Source organism: Salvelinus namaycush, chromosome 20, assembly GCF_016432855.1.
Source record: "Salvelinus namaycush isolate Seneca chromosome 20, SaNama_1.0, whole genome shotgun sequence".
NCBI classification, from domain to species: domain Eukaryota; kingdom Metazoa; phylum Chordata; class Actinopteri; order Salmoniformes; family Salmonidae; genus Salvelinus; species Salvelinus namaycush.
In genome coordinates this window covers 36692105-36708670 of record NC_052326.1, presented here as the reverse complement: position 1 = coordinate 36708670, position 16566 = coordinate 36692105, and the positions used below count along the sequence as shown (strand labels likewise).

Genomic DNA, 16566 nt, shown 5'->3' with positions numbered 1-16566 from the left:
ACTTTGGTGCGAAAAGTGCAAATCAATCCCAGAACAACAGCAAAGGACCTTGTGAAGATGCTGGAGGAAACAGGTACAAAAGTATATATATCCACAGTAAAACGAGTCCTGTGTCGACATAACCTGAAAGGCCGCTCAGCAAGGAAGAAGCCACTGCTCCAAAACCGCCATAAAAAAGCCAGACTACGGTTTGCAACTGCACATGGGGACAAAGATCGTACTTTTTTGGAGAAATGTCATCTGGTCTGATGAAACAAAAATCTAACTGTTTGGCCATAATGACCATCATTTTGTTTGGAGGAAAAAGGGGGAGGCTTGCAAGCCGAAGAACACCATCGAAACCGTGAAGAACGGGGGTGGCAGTATCATGTTGTGGTGGCGCTTTGCTGCAGGCGGGACTGGTGTACTTCACATAATAGATGGCATCATGAGGATGGAAAATTATGTGGATATGTGAAGCAACATCTCAAGACATCAGTCAGGAAGTTAAAGCTTGGTCGCAAATGGGTCTTCCAAATGGACAATGACCCCAAGCATTCTTCCAAAGTTGTGGCAAAATGGCTTAAGGACAACAAAGTCAAGGTATTGCAGTGGCCATCACAAAGCCCTGACCTCAATCCTATAGAAAATTTGTGGGCAGAACTGAAAAAGCGTGTGCGAGCAAGGAGGCCCATAAACCTGACTCAGTTACACCAGCTCTGTCAGGAGGAATGGGCCAAAATTCACCCAACTTATTGTGGGAAGCTTGTGGAAGACTACCTGAAATGTTTGACCCAAGTTAAACAATTTAAAGGCAATGCTACCAAATACTAATTGAGTGTATGTAAACTTCTGACCCACTGGGAATGTGATGAAAGAAATAAAAGCTGAAATAAATCATTCTCTCTACTATTATTCTGACATTTCACATTCTTAAAATTAAGTGGTGATCCTAACTGACCTAAGACAGGGAATTTTTATTAGGATTAAATGTCAGGAATTGTGAAAACCTGAGTTTAAATGTATTTGGCTAAGGTGTATGTAAACTTCTGACTTCAACTTTATGTTTGTTTTCTCTGTGGTCATGCAGGGATCTTTGCGTTTAAATGTTCTCGTGCGGAGGAGATTTTCAACCTCCTCCAGGAGCTGATGCAGTGCAACAGTATCAATGTGGTGGAGGAGCCTATGATCATGACCGGCAGCGGACACGCACGAGAGATAGACATTCCTCGAACACCACAGACACCCAACAGTAAGCACAAACACAGATACAAACACACACAAACACAGAATTTAAAATGTAATTTCACAGTAATACAGGACAGATGTGGAGCAATAGCTGAGAATATGTGTTGGAAAAGAGTCGGGCGAAAAACAGTAATAATTCCAGATATCAGGGATCTGGTGTCGAAAGAAAATCAAATAACATTTAATTTGTCACATGTCCCAAATACAAAGCCTTAACCGTTACTTTTTTTGCTGCTTAAATCCAAAATCGAATTATATTTGTCACATGCAGCAAATACAACAGGTGTAGACTTTAACGTGAAATGCTTACGAGCCCTTCCTAACAATCCAGAGTTGAAAAATTATAGTAACACAACGAATAAAATATACAAGAATGGAACTATATACAAGGAGTACCAGTATTAGATCAGTGTGCAGGGGTACGAGGTATTTGTGGTAGATATGTACGGTGCATTCAACTTCCGGCGCCGACCAAGATGGCCGCCTCGCTTCGCGTTCCTTGGAAAATATGCAGTATTTTGTTTTTTTATGTGTTATTCCTTACATTGGTACCCCAGGTAATCTTAGGTTTCATTACATACATTCGGGAGGAACTACTGAATATAAGAGCAACGTCAACTCACCATCGTTCCAACCAGGAATATGACTTTCCCGAAACGGATCCAGTGTTTTGCCTTCCACCCAATACAATGGATCTGATCCCAGCCGGCGACCCTATGCGACGCCGTAAAAGGGGCAAACGTAGCGGTCTCCTGGTCAGGCTTCGGAGACGGGCACATCGCGCTCCACTCCCTAGCATACTACTCGCCAATGTCCAGTCTCTTGACAATAAGGTTGATGAAATCCGAGCACGGGTAACATTCCAGAGAGACATCAGAGATTGTAACGTTCTCTGCTTCACGGAAACATGGCTAACTCAAGAGACGCTAACCGAGTCGGTGCAGCCAGCTGGTTTCTTCACGCATCGCGCCGACAGAAACATACATCTTTCTGGTAAGAAGAGGGGCGGGGGTATATGCCTTATGATTAACGAGACGTGGTGTGATCATAACAACATACAGGAACTCAAGTCATTCTGTTCACCTGATCTAGAACTCCTCACAATCAAATGTCGACCGCATTATCTACCAAGGGAATTCTCTCGATTATAATCACAGCCGTATATATTCCCCCCCAAGCAGACACATCGATGGCCCTGAACGAACTTTATCTGACTCTTTGTAAACTGGAAACCACACACCCTGAGGCTGCATTCATCGTAGCTGGGGATTTTAACAAGGCTAATCTGAAAACAAAACTCCCTAAATTCTATCAGCATATCGATTGTGCTACCAGGGCTGGTAAAACCTTGTATCATTGTTATACTAACTTCCGCGACGCATATAAGGCCCTCCCCCGCCCTCCTTTCGGAAAAGCTGACAACGACTCCATTTTGTTGCTTCCAGCCTACAAACAGAAACTAAAACAACAAGCTCCCTCGCTCAGGTCTGTTCAACGCTGGTCCGACCAATCTGATTCCACGCTTCAAGACTGCTTCGATCACGCGGATTGGAATATGTTCCGCATTGCGTCCAACAACAACATTGACGAATATGCTGATTCGGTGAGCGAGTTCATTAGAAAGTGCATTGACGATGTCGTACCCACAGCAACGATTAAAACATTCCCAAACCAGAAACCGCGGATTGACGGCAGCATTCGCGTGAAACTGAAAGCGCGAACCACTGCTTTTAACCAGGGCAAGGTGACCGGAAACATGACCGAATACAAACAGTGTAGCTATTCTCTCCGCAAGGCAATCAAACAAGCTAAGTCCCAGTACAGAGACAAAATAGAGTCGCAATTCAACAGCTCAGACACAAGAGGTATGTGGCAGGGTCTACAGTCAATCACGGATTACAAAAAGAAAACCAGCCCCGTCGCGGACCAGGATGTCTTGCTCCCAGACAGGTTTAATAACTTTTTTGCTCGCTTTGAGGACAATACAGTGCCACTGACACGGCCCGCTACCAAAACCTGCGGGCTCTCCTTCACTGCAGCCGAGGTGAGTAAAACATTTAAACGTGTTAACCCTCGCAAGGCTGCAGGCCCAGACGGCATTCCCAGCCGCGTCCTCAGAGCATGCGCAGACCAGCTGGCTGGTGTGTTTACGGACATATTCAATCAATCCTTATCCCAGTCTGCTGTTCCCACATGCTTCAAGAGGGCCACCATTGTTCCTGTTCCCAAGAAAGCTAAGGTAACTGAGCTAAACGACTACTGCCCCGTAGCACTCACTTCCGTCATCATGAAGTGCTTTGAGAGACTAGTCAAGGACCATATCACCTCCACCCTACCGGACACCCTAGACCCACTCCAATTTGCTTACCGACCCAATAGGTCCACAGACGACGCAATCGCAACCACACTGCACACTGCCCTAACCCATCTGGACAAGAGGAATACTTATGTGAGAATGCTGTTCATCGACTACAGCTCAGCATTTAACACCATAGTACCCTCCAAACTCGTCATCAAGCTCGAGACCCTGGGTCTCGACCCCGCCCTGTGCAACTGGGTCCTGGACTTCCTGACGGGCCGCCCCCAGGTGGTGAGGGTAGGTAACAACATCTCCACCCCGCTGATCCTCAACACTGGGGCCCCACAAGGGTGCGTTCTGAGCCCTCTCCTGTACTCCCTGTTCACCCACGACTGCGTGGCCATGCACGCCTCCAACTCAATCATCAAGTTTGCGGATGACACTACAGTGGTAGGCTTGATTACCAACAACGACGAGACGGCCTACAGGGAGGAGGTGAGGGCCCTCGGAGTGTGGTGTCAGGAAAATAACCTCACACTCAACGTCAACAAAACAAAGGAGATGATTGTGGACTTCAGGAAACAGCAAAGGGAGCACCCCCCTATCCACATCGAAGGGTCAGTAGTGGAGAAGGTGGAAAGTTTTAAGTTCCTCGGTGTACACATCACGGACAAACTGAATTGGTCCACCCACACAGACAGCGTTGTGAAGAAGGCGCAGCAGCGCCTCTTCAACCTCAGGAGGCTGAAGAAATTCGGCTTGTCACCAAAAGCACTCACAAACTTCTACAGATGCACAATCGAGAGCATCCTGTCGGGCTGTATCACCGCCTGGTACGGCAACTGCTCCGCCCACAACCGTAAGGCTCTCCAGAGGGTAGTGAGGTCTGCACAACGCATCACCGGGGGCAAACTACCTGCCCTCCAGGACACCTACACCACCCGATGTCACAGGAAGGCCATAAAGATCATCAAGGACAACAACCACCCAAGCCACTGCCTGTTCACCCCGCTACCATCCAGAAGGCGAGGTCAGTACAGGTGCATCAAAGCTGGGACAGAGAGACTGAAAAACAGCTTCCGTCTCAAGGCCATCAGACTGTTAAACAGCCATCACTAACACAGAGAGGCTGCTGCCAACATACAGACTTGAAATCATTGGCCACTTCAATAAATGGATCACTAGTCACTTTAATAATGGCACTTTAATAATGTTAACATATCTTGCATTACTCATCTCATATGTATATACTGTATTTTATACCACCTATTACATCTTGCCTATGCCTCTGTCATTGCTCATCCATATATTTATATATTCTTATTCCATTCCTTACTTAGATGTGTGTATTAGGTAGTTGTTGTGGAATTGTTAGATATTGCTGCACTGACGGAACTAGAAGCACAAGCATTTCACTACACTCGCAATAACATCCGCTAACCATGTGTATGCGACCAATAAAATTTGATTTGGTTCACCACCCCGTTCACGTTAATTGGTTAGCTCTTACAGACAGTGGGTCACGTGGGCTGCTATATAAAACAGGCAGACATGCATGAGGCATTCAGTTACTGTTCGATCAAACGTTAGAATGGGCAAAACGAGGGACCTAAGCGACTTTGAGTGTGGTATGATCGTCGGGGCCAGGCGCGTTGGTTCCAGTACCTCAGAAAGGTCTGCCCTCTTGGGTTTCACGCACGACTGTGTATAGGGTTTACAGAGAATGGTGCGACAAAAAACACATCCAGTCAGTGGCAGTCCTGCGGGCAAAACAGCTCGATGAGAGATGTCGAAGGAGAATGGCAGGAATTGTGCAAGCTAACAGGTGGGCCACAAACAGGCAAATAACGGCGCAGTACAACAGTGGTTTGCAGAATGGCATCTCAGAATATACAAATCATCGGTCCTTGTCATGGATGCATGGATTGCAGCAGACGACCACACAGGGTTCCCCTCCTGTCAGCTAAAAACAAGAAGCGGCTCCAGTGGGCACTCAAACACCAATACTGGACAATTGAGGAGTGGAAAAACATTGTCTGGTCCGTCAAATCCTGGTTTTGAAAATCCTGGTTTCTGCGTCATGCTGATGACAGAGTCAGAATGGGGAATAAGCATGGTCCCATCCTACCTGGTGTCAACAGTACTGGCTGGTGGCGTAATGATGTGGGGAATGTTTACCAGGTGAATGTTAGGTCCCTTGAGAAATTGACAAACTTTTCCATGTCCCGAAGAATTCAGGCTGTTCTGGAGGCAAAGGGGGGTCCAACCCAGTACTAGATGGGTGCACCCAATAAACTGGCCACAGTGTATATACACACACATGCACAATCCCTTCGTCAACTATGGATATTATCACAAATGTCATACTTAACAAAGTACTAGTAAAAAAAACGGTCTGATTTTTAAACCTACACAAATCAAATATTACCATTCTTTATTAAAAAGAGTTTGATCAGATGTATATACAGAATCATTTAACCAACTGAGACCAAGAGCATGATCATCATATGCCTTTGTTTCCACTATGTTCGGTGACAGAAAGTCATCAATTTCGATGAAATACTGTGTCCTACATGACCAAAGTCCTGGTTAAAGCACAACTTCAAAGGTCCATCTTTTGTGCTGGACCTTTCTCACTCTCATTTCAGTGTGTTCTGGTCCAAACTATTTCCACATCAAGACTTTCCCAGAACCAGTGCTGCTACGTCTCCTTAATGCTACACACAGGAAGTAGTGTGTGTTTTGGAAGAACTTGCCCACAACGCTCTCCCAAGAAAAAGGCCTGTGGTGGATGATATATACTTTCCTAACCCACTCAGACCAAACAGTGTCACACAGTCTCTGTTACACAATGGAAAGTATTTGTATTGTTTAGATCAGGACCTTTAGGAGAGTGAGTGTGCGGATTTAGAACAAATGTATATGGTACCTTTGCATCTCATAGGAGTCGAAAACACAATCCGCATTCTCTGGGCGACTTTAGAACTGGAGTCGTACAAAAACATATTGACCATTCAAATAAAGCAGGGACCGAGTGACTGAAAAACAGCTTCTATCTCAAGGCCATCAGACTGTTAAACAGCCACCACTAACATTTAGCGGCCGCTGCCAACATACTGACTCAACTCCAGCCACTTTAATAATGGGAATTGATGGAAATTATGTAAAAATGTACCACTAGCCACTTTAAACAATGCCACATAATATAATGTTTACATACCCTACATTACTCATCTCATATGTATATGTATATACTGTACTCTATATCATCTACTCCATCTTGCCATCTTTATGTAATACATGTATCACTAGGGAGCCTTTTGTTCCTAGACTTGGCGCTCCAGTACTGCTTGCAGTGCGGTAGCAGAGAGAACAGTCTATGACTTGGGTGACTGGAGTCTGACAACTGTGGGACCTTTCCAAATCATGTCCAATCAATTGAATTTACCACAGGTGGACTCCAATCAAGTTGTAGAAACAGCTCAAGGATGATCAATTTTGAGTCTCATATTAAAGGGTCTGAATACTTATCTAAATAAGGTATTTCTGTTTTTTATTTTTTATAAATTTGAAAAAATATTGAAAACAGTTTTTGTTTTGTCATCATGGGGTATTGTGTGTAAATTGGTGAGCAAAAAAGTTAATTTAATACATTTTAGAATAAAGCAGTAACGTAACAAAATGTGGAAAAAGTGAAGGTGTCTGAATCCATTCCGAATGCAAATCAAATCAAATCAAATTTTATTTGTCACATACACATGGTTAGCAGATGTTAATGCGAGTGTAGCGAAATGCTTGTGCTTCTAGTTCCGACAATGCAGTAATAACCAACAAGTAATCTAACCTAACAATTCCACAACTACTACCTTATACACACAAGTGTAAAGGGATAAAGAATATGTACATAAAGATATATGAATGAGTGATGGTACAGAACGGCATAAGCAAGATACAGTAGATGGTATAGAGTACAGTATATACATATGAGATGAGTAAAGTAGGGTATGTAAACATAAAGTGGCATAGTTTAAAGTGGCTAGCTTCTTATGGCTACAATCCCGTTAACGGGATGATATGACAACAGCCAGTGAAAGTGCAGGGCGCCAAATTCAAACAGAAATCTCATAATTAAAATTCCTCAAACATACATGTATTTTATAGCATTTTAAAGGTAATCTTGTTGTTAATCCCACCAAAGTGTCCAATTTCAAATAGGCTTTACCACGAAAGCACCACAAACGATTATGTTAGGTCACCGCAAAATCACAGAAAAACACAGTCATTTTCCCAGCCAAAGACAGGATTCACAAAAAGCAGAAATAGAGATAAAATTAATCACTAACCTTTGATGATCTTCATCAGATGACACTCATAGGACTTCATGTTACACAATACATATATGTTTTGTTCGATAAAGTTCATATTTATATCCAAAAAACTCAGTTTACATTGGCGCCATGTTCAGAAATGCCTCCAAAATATCCGGAGAAATTGCAGAGAGCCATGTCAAATAACATAAATATTCATCATAAACTTTGATGAAAGATAGATGTTTTACATAGAATTAAAGATACACTTGTTCTTAATGCAACCGCTGTGTCAGATTACAAAAAGCTTTACAGCAAAACCACAATATTCAATAATCTGAGAACAGCGTTCAGCCACAAAAGGAAGCCATACAGTTACCCGCCAAATTGTGCAGTCAACAAAACTCATAAAAAGCATTATAAATCTTCACTTACCTTTGCTGATCTTCGTCGGAATGCACTCCCAGGACTCCCACTTCCACAAGAAATGTTCGTTTTGTTCGGTAATGTCCATAATTTATGTCCAAATAGCTATTTTTATTAGCGTGTTTGGTAAACAAATCCAAAGTCAGGAAGTGCGTACACTAAAAGCAGACAAAATGTCAAAAAGTTCCGTAACAGTCAGTAGAAACATGTCAAACGATGTGTTGAATCAATCTTTAGAATGTTTTTAACATAAATCTTCAGTAACGTTCCAACCGGAGAATTACATTGACTTCAGATGTGCGATGGAACAGAGCTCCCTCTCATGTGAACGCGCATGGTCAGGTCATGATAGACCTGACTAATTCCTGTCGCCTTCGGCCCCACGTCACAGTAGAGGCATCAGACAAGGTTCTAGAGACTGTTGACATCTAGTGGAAGCCGTAGGAAGTGCAAACTCATCCATATCCCACAGTGTATTCAATAGGGGCTTGGTTGAAAATCGACCAACCTCAGAATTCCCACTTACTGTTTGGATTTTTTCTCAGGTTTTTGCCTGCCATATGAGTTCTGTTATACTCACAGACATCATTCAAACAGTTTTAGAAACTTCAGAGTGTTTTCTATCCAATACGAATAATAATATGCATATATTAGCAACTGGGACTGAGAAGCAGGCAGTTTACGATGGGCACCTCTGGGCAACTTTCATCCAAGCTACTCAATACTGCCCCTACAGCCATAGGAAGTTAACAGCTTCTACCCACAAGCCATAAGCCTGCTGAACAATTAATCAAATGGCCACCCGGAATATTTACATTGAGACACCCCCCTCCCTTTGTTTTTACACTGCTGCTACTCGCTGTTTATTATCTATGCATAGTCACTTTACCCCTGCCTGCATGTACAAAATAACTTGACTAACCTGTACCCCCACACATTGACTCGGGACTGGTACCCCCTTTATGTAGCCCTGTTAGTTTTGTGTTATTTATTTTTATTTGACTATTTTTACTTTAGTTTATTTAGTAAATATTTTCTTAACTCTTTCTTTGTAAGTAAGCATTTCACGGTAAGGTTGTATTCGGAACCTGTTGTATTCGAAACATGTGACAAAAACAATTTGATTTGATTTGACAGTGCATGTTAGAGCAAAAACCAAGCCATGAGGTCTAAGGAATTGTGTGTAGAGCTCCAAGACAGGATTATGTCGAAGCACAGATCTGGGGAAGGGTACCAAAACATTTCTGCAGCATTGAAGTGGCACAACGGTCTAAGGCACTGCATCGCAGTGCTAGAGGCGTCACTATAGACCCTGGTTTGGCCGGGGGGGGGGCTTTACAAGTAGGCCGTGATTGTAAATAAGAATTTGTTCTTAACTGACTTAACTAGTTAAATAGAGGTAAAAATATATACTATTGAAGTCGGAAGTTTACATACACCTTAGCCAAGTACATTTAAACTCAGGTTTTCACAATTCCTGACATTTAATCCTAGTAAAAATTCCCTGTCTTAGGCCAGTTAGGATCACCACTTTATTTTAAGAATGTGAAATGTCAGAATAATAGTAGAGAGAATGATTTATTTAAGCTTTTATTTCTTTCATCTCATTCCCAGTGGGTCAGAAGTTTACATACACTCAATTTAGTATTTGGTAGCATTGCCTTTAAATTGTTTAACTTGGGTCAAACGTTTTGGGTAGCCTTCCACAAGCTTCCAACAATAAGTTGGGTGAATTTTGGCCCATTCCTCCTGACAGAGCTGGTGTAACTGAGTCAGGTTTGTAGGCCTCCTTGCTCGCACACGCTTTTTCAGTTCTGCACACAAATTTTCTATAGGATTGAGGTCAGGGCTTTGTGATGGCCACTGCAATACCTTGACTTTGTTGTCCTTAAGCCATTTTTCCACAACTTTGGAAGTATGCTTGGGGTCATTGCCCATTTGGAAGACCCATTTGTGACCAAGCTTTATCTTCCTGACTGATGTCTTGAGATGTTGCTTCAATATATCCACATAATTTTGCATCCTCATGATGCCATCTATTTTGTGAAGTGAACCAGTCCCTCCTGCAGCAAAGCACCCCCACAACATGATGCTGCCACTCCTGTGCTTCACGGTTTGGATGGTGTTCTTCGGCTTGCAAGCCTCCCCCTCTTTCCTCCAAACATAACGATGGTCATTATGGCCAAACAGTTAGATTTCTGTTTCATCAGACCACAGGACATTTCTCCAAAAAGTACGATCTTTGTCCCCATATGCAGTGGCAAACCGTAGTTTTGGCTTTTTTATGGCGGTTTTGGAGCAGTGGCTTCTTCCTTGCTGAGCGGCCTTTCAGGTTATATCGACATAGGATTAGTTTTACTGTGGATATATATACTTTTGTACCTGTTACCTCCAGCATCTTCACAAGGTCCTTTGCTGTTGTTCTGGGATTGATTTGCACTTTTCGCACCAAAGTACGTTCATCTCTAGGAGACAGAACGCGTCTCCTTCCTGAGCGGTATGACGGCTGCGTGGTCCCATGGTGTTTATACTTGTGTACTATTGTTTGTACAGATGAACGTGGTACCTTCAGGCATTTGGAAATTGCTCCCAAGGATGAACCAGACTTGTGGAGGTCTACAATTTTTGTGGAGGTCTTGGCTGATTTCTTTTGATTTTCCCATGATGTCAAGCAAAGAGGCACTGAGTTTGAAGGTAGGTCTTGAAATACATCCACAGGTACACCTCCAATTGACTCAAATGATGTCAATTAGCCTATCAGAACCTTCTAAAGCCATGACATAATTTTCTGGAATTTTCCAAGCTGTTTAAATGCACAGTCAACTTAGTGTATGTAGACTTCTGACCCACTGGAATTGTGATACAGTGAATTATAAATGAAATAATCTGTCTGTAATTTTTTGGGTAAAAATGACTTGTCATGCACAAAGTAGATGCCCTAACCGACATGCCAAAACTATAGTGCATATGTAGTATGTTTTAAAACAACGCTGTTTTTTTAAACAGGAATTGACAATGTCTCTTATGACTTCACCCGACAAAGAGCATAATGTAAACTGTAGCTCCTATACCACCTAGCAACTAGCTTTTCAGTTTACTGAGTAGGGTTTAGACCACAGTTTGTGATTTGCCTTTTGAGAGTTCTCATAGATATCTTTAGACATCTCTGAAAACAAGTAACTTCATCTTTAGAGCTTGGACCCGTGGGGAGGTCCTGAGATCATCAAGTTCCAAGAATACTTTTTGGAACACCTCAAAGGTATATTTCAGTTCTTTGGGGTACCTTAGATTTAAGCCATAGATGAGGCCCATAAGCAACGTACATGACTGTGTAACACCGGGAATACATTTTACATTTAGTCATTTAGCAGACGCTCTTATCCAGAGCGACTTACAGTAGAGTGCATACATTTTATTACATTTACATACAGAGACAAGGATATCCCTACCGGCCAAACCCTCCCTAACCCGGACGACGCTATGCCAATTGTGCGTCGCCCCACGGAATACCAGCCAGGACCTCTGCTCCTTCGATGCAGATCCCATGTTCTATATTCTGGTGCAGATCCTTCACAGTAAACACTTTCATCACATGCTGAACGAGGTCCTCTCGAATCATGGTGTCGTCAGCATCCTGAGTGAAAAAAATAAGAAATAACAGACTAGGCTTCTAGATTAACTGTGCAACTTGAGAGGGGAGAGAGGGAAAGAAAGGAAGATACCTCATTTAGAGATAAATAAGGATACAAAAATAAAATCCTTTACCATGTATTCTGTGATAAGGTCTTCAACCCACACCCACACTGGATCACACTGTCTCTTCTTTCCTGGATGGTGTTGCACTGTAATATGATGTTATACAAATTGCATTTAATACCGGCAAATAAATACACAGTATATATACTATTGTGAAGGTGTTACTGTGCATACCCTGTACAGAACTTCAAGGATTTTCTGCATGGCCTCACCTCCTTTTGACTTAAACAAGTCCAATAGTTTTGGTGTAAATTCGTCCAGCTTCTGCATAAAGGTGGACTCAAGAGCAACAGTTGTAATTCTTCTGAACTCTTCCTTAATCTGAGTGAGAGAGAGAGAGAGAATTCTGAACAGATAAGGACAAAAGATGATCTGAGAGCCAGAATGCTATTGGGAAACCCCTCCCAAAGCATGTGCAGATTGAGAATGTTCAGACTAATCTTTAATGCATATTTCATTGTAGATTAGAATATTAGGTCAAGACAACACAAAATATTTAAATCAATATACATTTTTTACCTACATTGACTATTTTCATTCAGCTGTATTTTGTACCCGAGTGGGCTCAAACAGGGCTGGCCATCTTTCTTTGAAGTCCTTCACAGGAAGGGCCTGAACGACATCTTGTCTTCGATATGAGAAGCCTCACAATGATGTGGTTGTCACGTATTTGTACTTCTCCCAGTAGCTCCACTCGCTCCCTCTCCAGAGTCTCATCTGTTTCTCCAGCAGGGTGGGGTGGGAGGTAATTTACCTCAGCCTTCTTTGTTTTTTTTATGTTCTTGGCAACGGGCATGTCCTCTGGGGATTTTCAATTGACAGAGTTCACTTCCAGTTCTGGGCAAACAATTCCTCTCAGTTTCGATCTGTAATTGCCCATCTTATACTTCAGGTTGGTTTGCCATCCGTACAGGCCTGAGAAGGACCCAGGCTCTTTAAGACATGGGTAATTTTTTACCAAAGCTTCTGCAACCTGCCAAATTTGTAGACTTGACGGATAGGCTGTAAACTGGAAGATCCTTTCAGACAGTTTTTCCAGGATGTCTGATTTCACAGACAGATTGTTGAGTACTGTTCCATCCTTCATGTGTGCTTCATTAGCTGCCTCAAGAATGAGCTCTGTATCATAAACAAAGCGAGGAACTTCAAAGTCAGATGGCCACGGACTGGAGCGTTGGGAAGAGGTACTTTCTGGAGAGGACAATATCACAGTGTCACGTGATCCACGGGAGCCCCTCTCATCCGATGTCTCTGTGGAGCTGTTATTGAGTTCTTGTACATTTCAAGTAATAAGAGGTGGGCCGTCAAGGTCAACCACTTTGATGGTGTCTTTATCCTTTAGGTCTTCAGTATCAAGCAAAGACAATAACTGATCTCCAAATGCGCTGTCCATGTACTGTAGAACAAATTATTTTTGAAGCTGAAATGTCTCTTGCACAATTGTGCCAAGCTCAGCCACAGTAGCAGGGATTCCAGAAGGCAATGTTAGCTTACGGATATCAGGGCCCTCAAATAGGTCCCGTAGCCTGGCAGACATTTCTGTTCTGTTGTAGCGAAAGTGATCCTGTCAAGAAAAAATGCCTAAAAGTTATCAAATGAGTATGATGTCAAACATGGGTATCCCATTAAATCGATATCAAGTGCTGCTTACTAGATCTCATAATAATAAACATGTAAAACCAAGCATTTCTATTCTATACCAAATACTAAATCCGGCATAGCTCTATGAGCAATGCATTGTTTTTAAACCCATGTATAAATACACCACATTTAAAACTATTCCATTTTAAAAGATTGTTACCTAATATTACAGGCAAATGTGGTGCTTCAGGGTTACCATTCTCTTTTGGCCAACAGCGTATGCTGTTAGTGGGGAGATGTCTGCCAATTCCTTTTGCTCAATGACCTTAAGCTTCTGTGTGGATTCCAGCTCAAACCCCCTAAGGTGCTCATTATACCAAGCATTCTGACACTTTGCAATAAAAGCAAGTTCACCATGAACAACGATCATTAGAAGTATTTCAACAAAGTCTGGTAGACCTCCAGTGGATCCGTAGGTTAGGATCATTCCAACCGAGTAGTCGGTACCATTGCAGGAAAGTGTGTTTGCCATCTGAACAAAAGTCTCATCTGGAAAAGAACATTGTACCGCTTCCTTTGTCATCCTTTAACACTTCCAAAGCAACAGTGGACAGCTTTGTGGCAGATAAGGCAGGCTTGACAAGATTGGTGCCATGCAGATGGTACGCAAGCAATTAGTTGATGCTTCACTGCAAGAGACAGCAACATGTTTTGAAAGCTGTTGGTCTGTCGAACAATCCGCTTAAAAAAGCTGTGTTTAGCTTTAAAGCGCATAGTCCAAAAAGCCAAAAGGGGTCCAAATGCCTTTATCAGCTGCAGGTAGTGTTCAATGAAATGATGTTTCGGGATAAGACTATCCTGAAGAAAAACCTCTAAGAATCTATGCCTGTGCTCGGATATCTTGCTGTCAAGGTACCAAATTGATTCTTCTGTGTGAATTGGCGAAACCACAAGTTCAACAATATATTTGATGTCCATATTTCCCATGATGGTTCACCTACAGGTATTTTAGTTCCGATATCGAATGGAAGCAGAAGCAGTAGGCACCAGTTTTCATGAGCATTTCCTCCAATACTTATTTTCCTTGGATTCATCAAGTCAAGAGGAATTGATTGTGGGCAGTCAGTGTTATCACTCCACTTATGGGGGATCTGTATAATAAGATTGTTGAGTTCCAACAGAATAAAATATTTATTCTTGATTAAAACCTTTAAGCACAATGCCAGTTCCAGAGGCAGGATTCCCTCAAAAAAAGGTCATGCAGCACATCTGGTGGATAGCCAGACAGCATGTCAAAATGTTTAAGTTTTTCAGTCAAAGCACACTGCTTTTTCACACCATAGCAATGTATTAAGGTGGGATTTTCTAAAACTGTCTGTATTTGTTCAGAATGTTGCTGCTTTGTTCTGGGTTGGAATGCCCCAGTTCTCACTTCTTTTACCTGGATCTCAGATAACTCATCCAAACAGAACCTGCAGACATGCGTTGCACTAAAACTTTCTACAACTCCACCAATAGAGTAGGCTCCAAGATTATCTGCCGCCACACAAACAGTGCCCTTCAGTATCTTTCCCAGCAGAGGAATAAAAAGTCCTTCCTCCTCCAATTGTGCAAGATCTTTTAAAAGTGTCTAGCACCTTCCCATATCCATATGTTTAACATCAACAGCCTTGCAGACAACAGCTAAGTAAATAGACTTGAGTGTAGACCTAAACTGTAATGGGACATTTGCCAACACCCAATAGACTCCTGTGATTTTGTGCTTTTTGCGGGATGTTCCAAGGGGATTGCACACTTCAAAGTCATCAACATAGAGAAGTAAAGATGGGGTTAATTAATCTCCTGATATACAGTCATTTTCTTTGAAATGTGTGCCATCATAAAAAGACTTGTATCGAGAAACTCGTAGGCCTACTTTTTAAAGTTTTCTCCTGAATGTAGGAACATACTGAAAGCTTCTTCCTTTCTTTGCATGAAGTATATATTCTACCGGCTCCACCACAGAATTTTTCTTCTTAAAAAAACTGCTTCCTCTTGTACGGTGTGGCGAGGGTTCCATCCGGCCCTAAAACTGTGCTCATGGGATTTGTTTCAGACATCTTGAACCAAATCTGAGATTTTGTAATTGTCAATAACACAGCCATGTTTCCTTAAACAGGAATTAATAATGTATTTTATGACAGGACCTGACACAGAGCACGATATGAAATGCAGTTCCTCTACTACCTCATTGATACACTTGTTTGACACGTTGTAAATACTTTCCAATTTGAGCAAAAGGTGACCAATTTTTTGCCCAATGTCATTTTGTAATTCTGGTTCTTCTAAAGTTTCCTCCTCTTCATGGACTTGTGTATTCAAATCAAATCAAATCAAATGTATTTATCACATACACATGGTTAGCAGATGTTAATGCGAGTGTAGCGAAATGCTTGTGCTTCTAGTTCCGACAATGCAGTAATAACCAACGAGTAATCTAACCTAACAATTCCACAACTACTACCTTATACACACAAGTGTAAAGGGATAAAGAATATGTACATAAAGATATATGAATGAGTGATGGTACAGAACGGCATAGGCAAGATGCAGTAGATGGTATAGAGTACAGTATATACATATGAGATGAGTAATGTAGGGTATATAAACATAAAGTGGCATAGTTTAAAGTGGCTAGTGATACATGTATTACATAAAGATGGCAAGATGCAGTAGATGATATAGAGTACAGTATATACATATACATATGAGATGAGTAATGTAGGGTATGTAAACATTATATTAAGTGGCATTGTTTAAAGTGGCTAGTGATACATTTTTACATACATTTTTACATAATTCCCATTATTAAAGTGGCTGGAGTTGAGTCAGTATGTTGGCAGCAGCCACTAAATGTTAGTGGTGGCTGTTTAACAGTCTGATGGCCTTGAGATAGAAGCTGTTTTTCAGTCACTCGGTCCCTGCTTTATT

The 16566-nt window shown here is 42.0% G+C and overlaps 1 protein-coding gene across 1 annotated transcript in view; it reads left to right on the top strand.

Annotated features, from left to right (window-relative positions):
* The window catches only part of LOC120064791 (fibroblast growth factor receptor substrate 2-like), a 49243-nt gene that overhangs the window by 11380 nt on the left and 21297 nt on the right, over positions 1-16566 (top strand). Inside the window, exon 4 of the mRNA XM_039015393.1 lies at positions 1070-1231. Coding sequence (XP_038871321.1) covers positions 1070-1231 — 162 coding nt within the window. The remainder of the gene's footprint in view (positions 1-1069; positions 1232-16566) is intronic.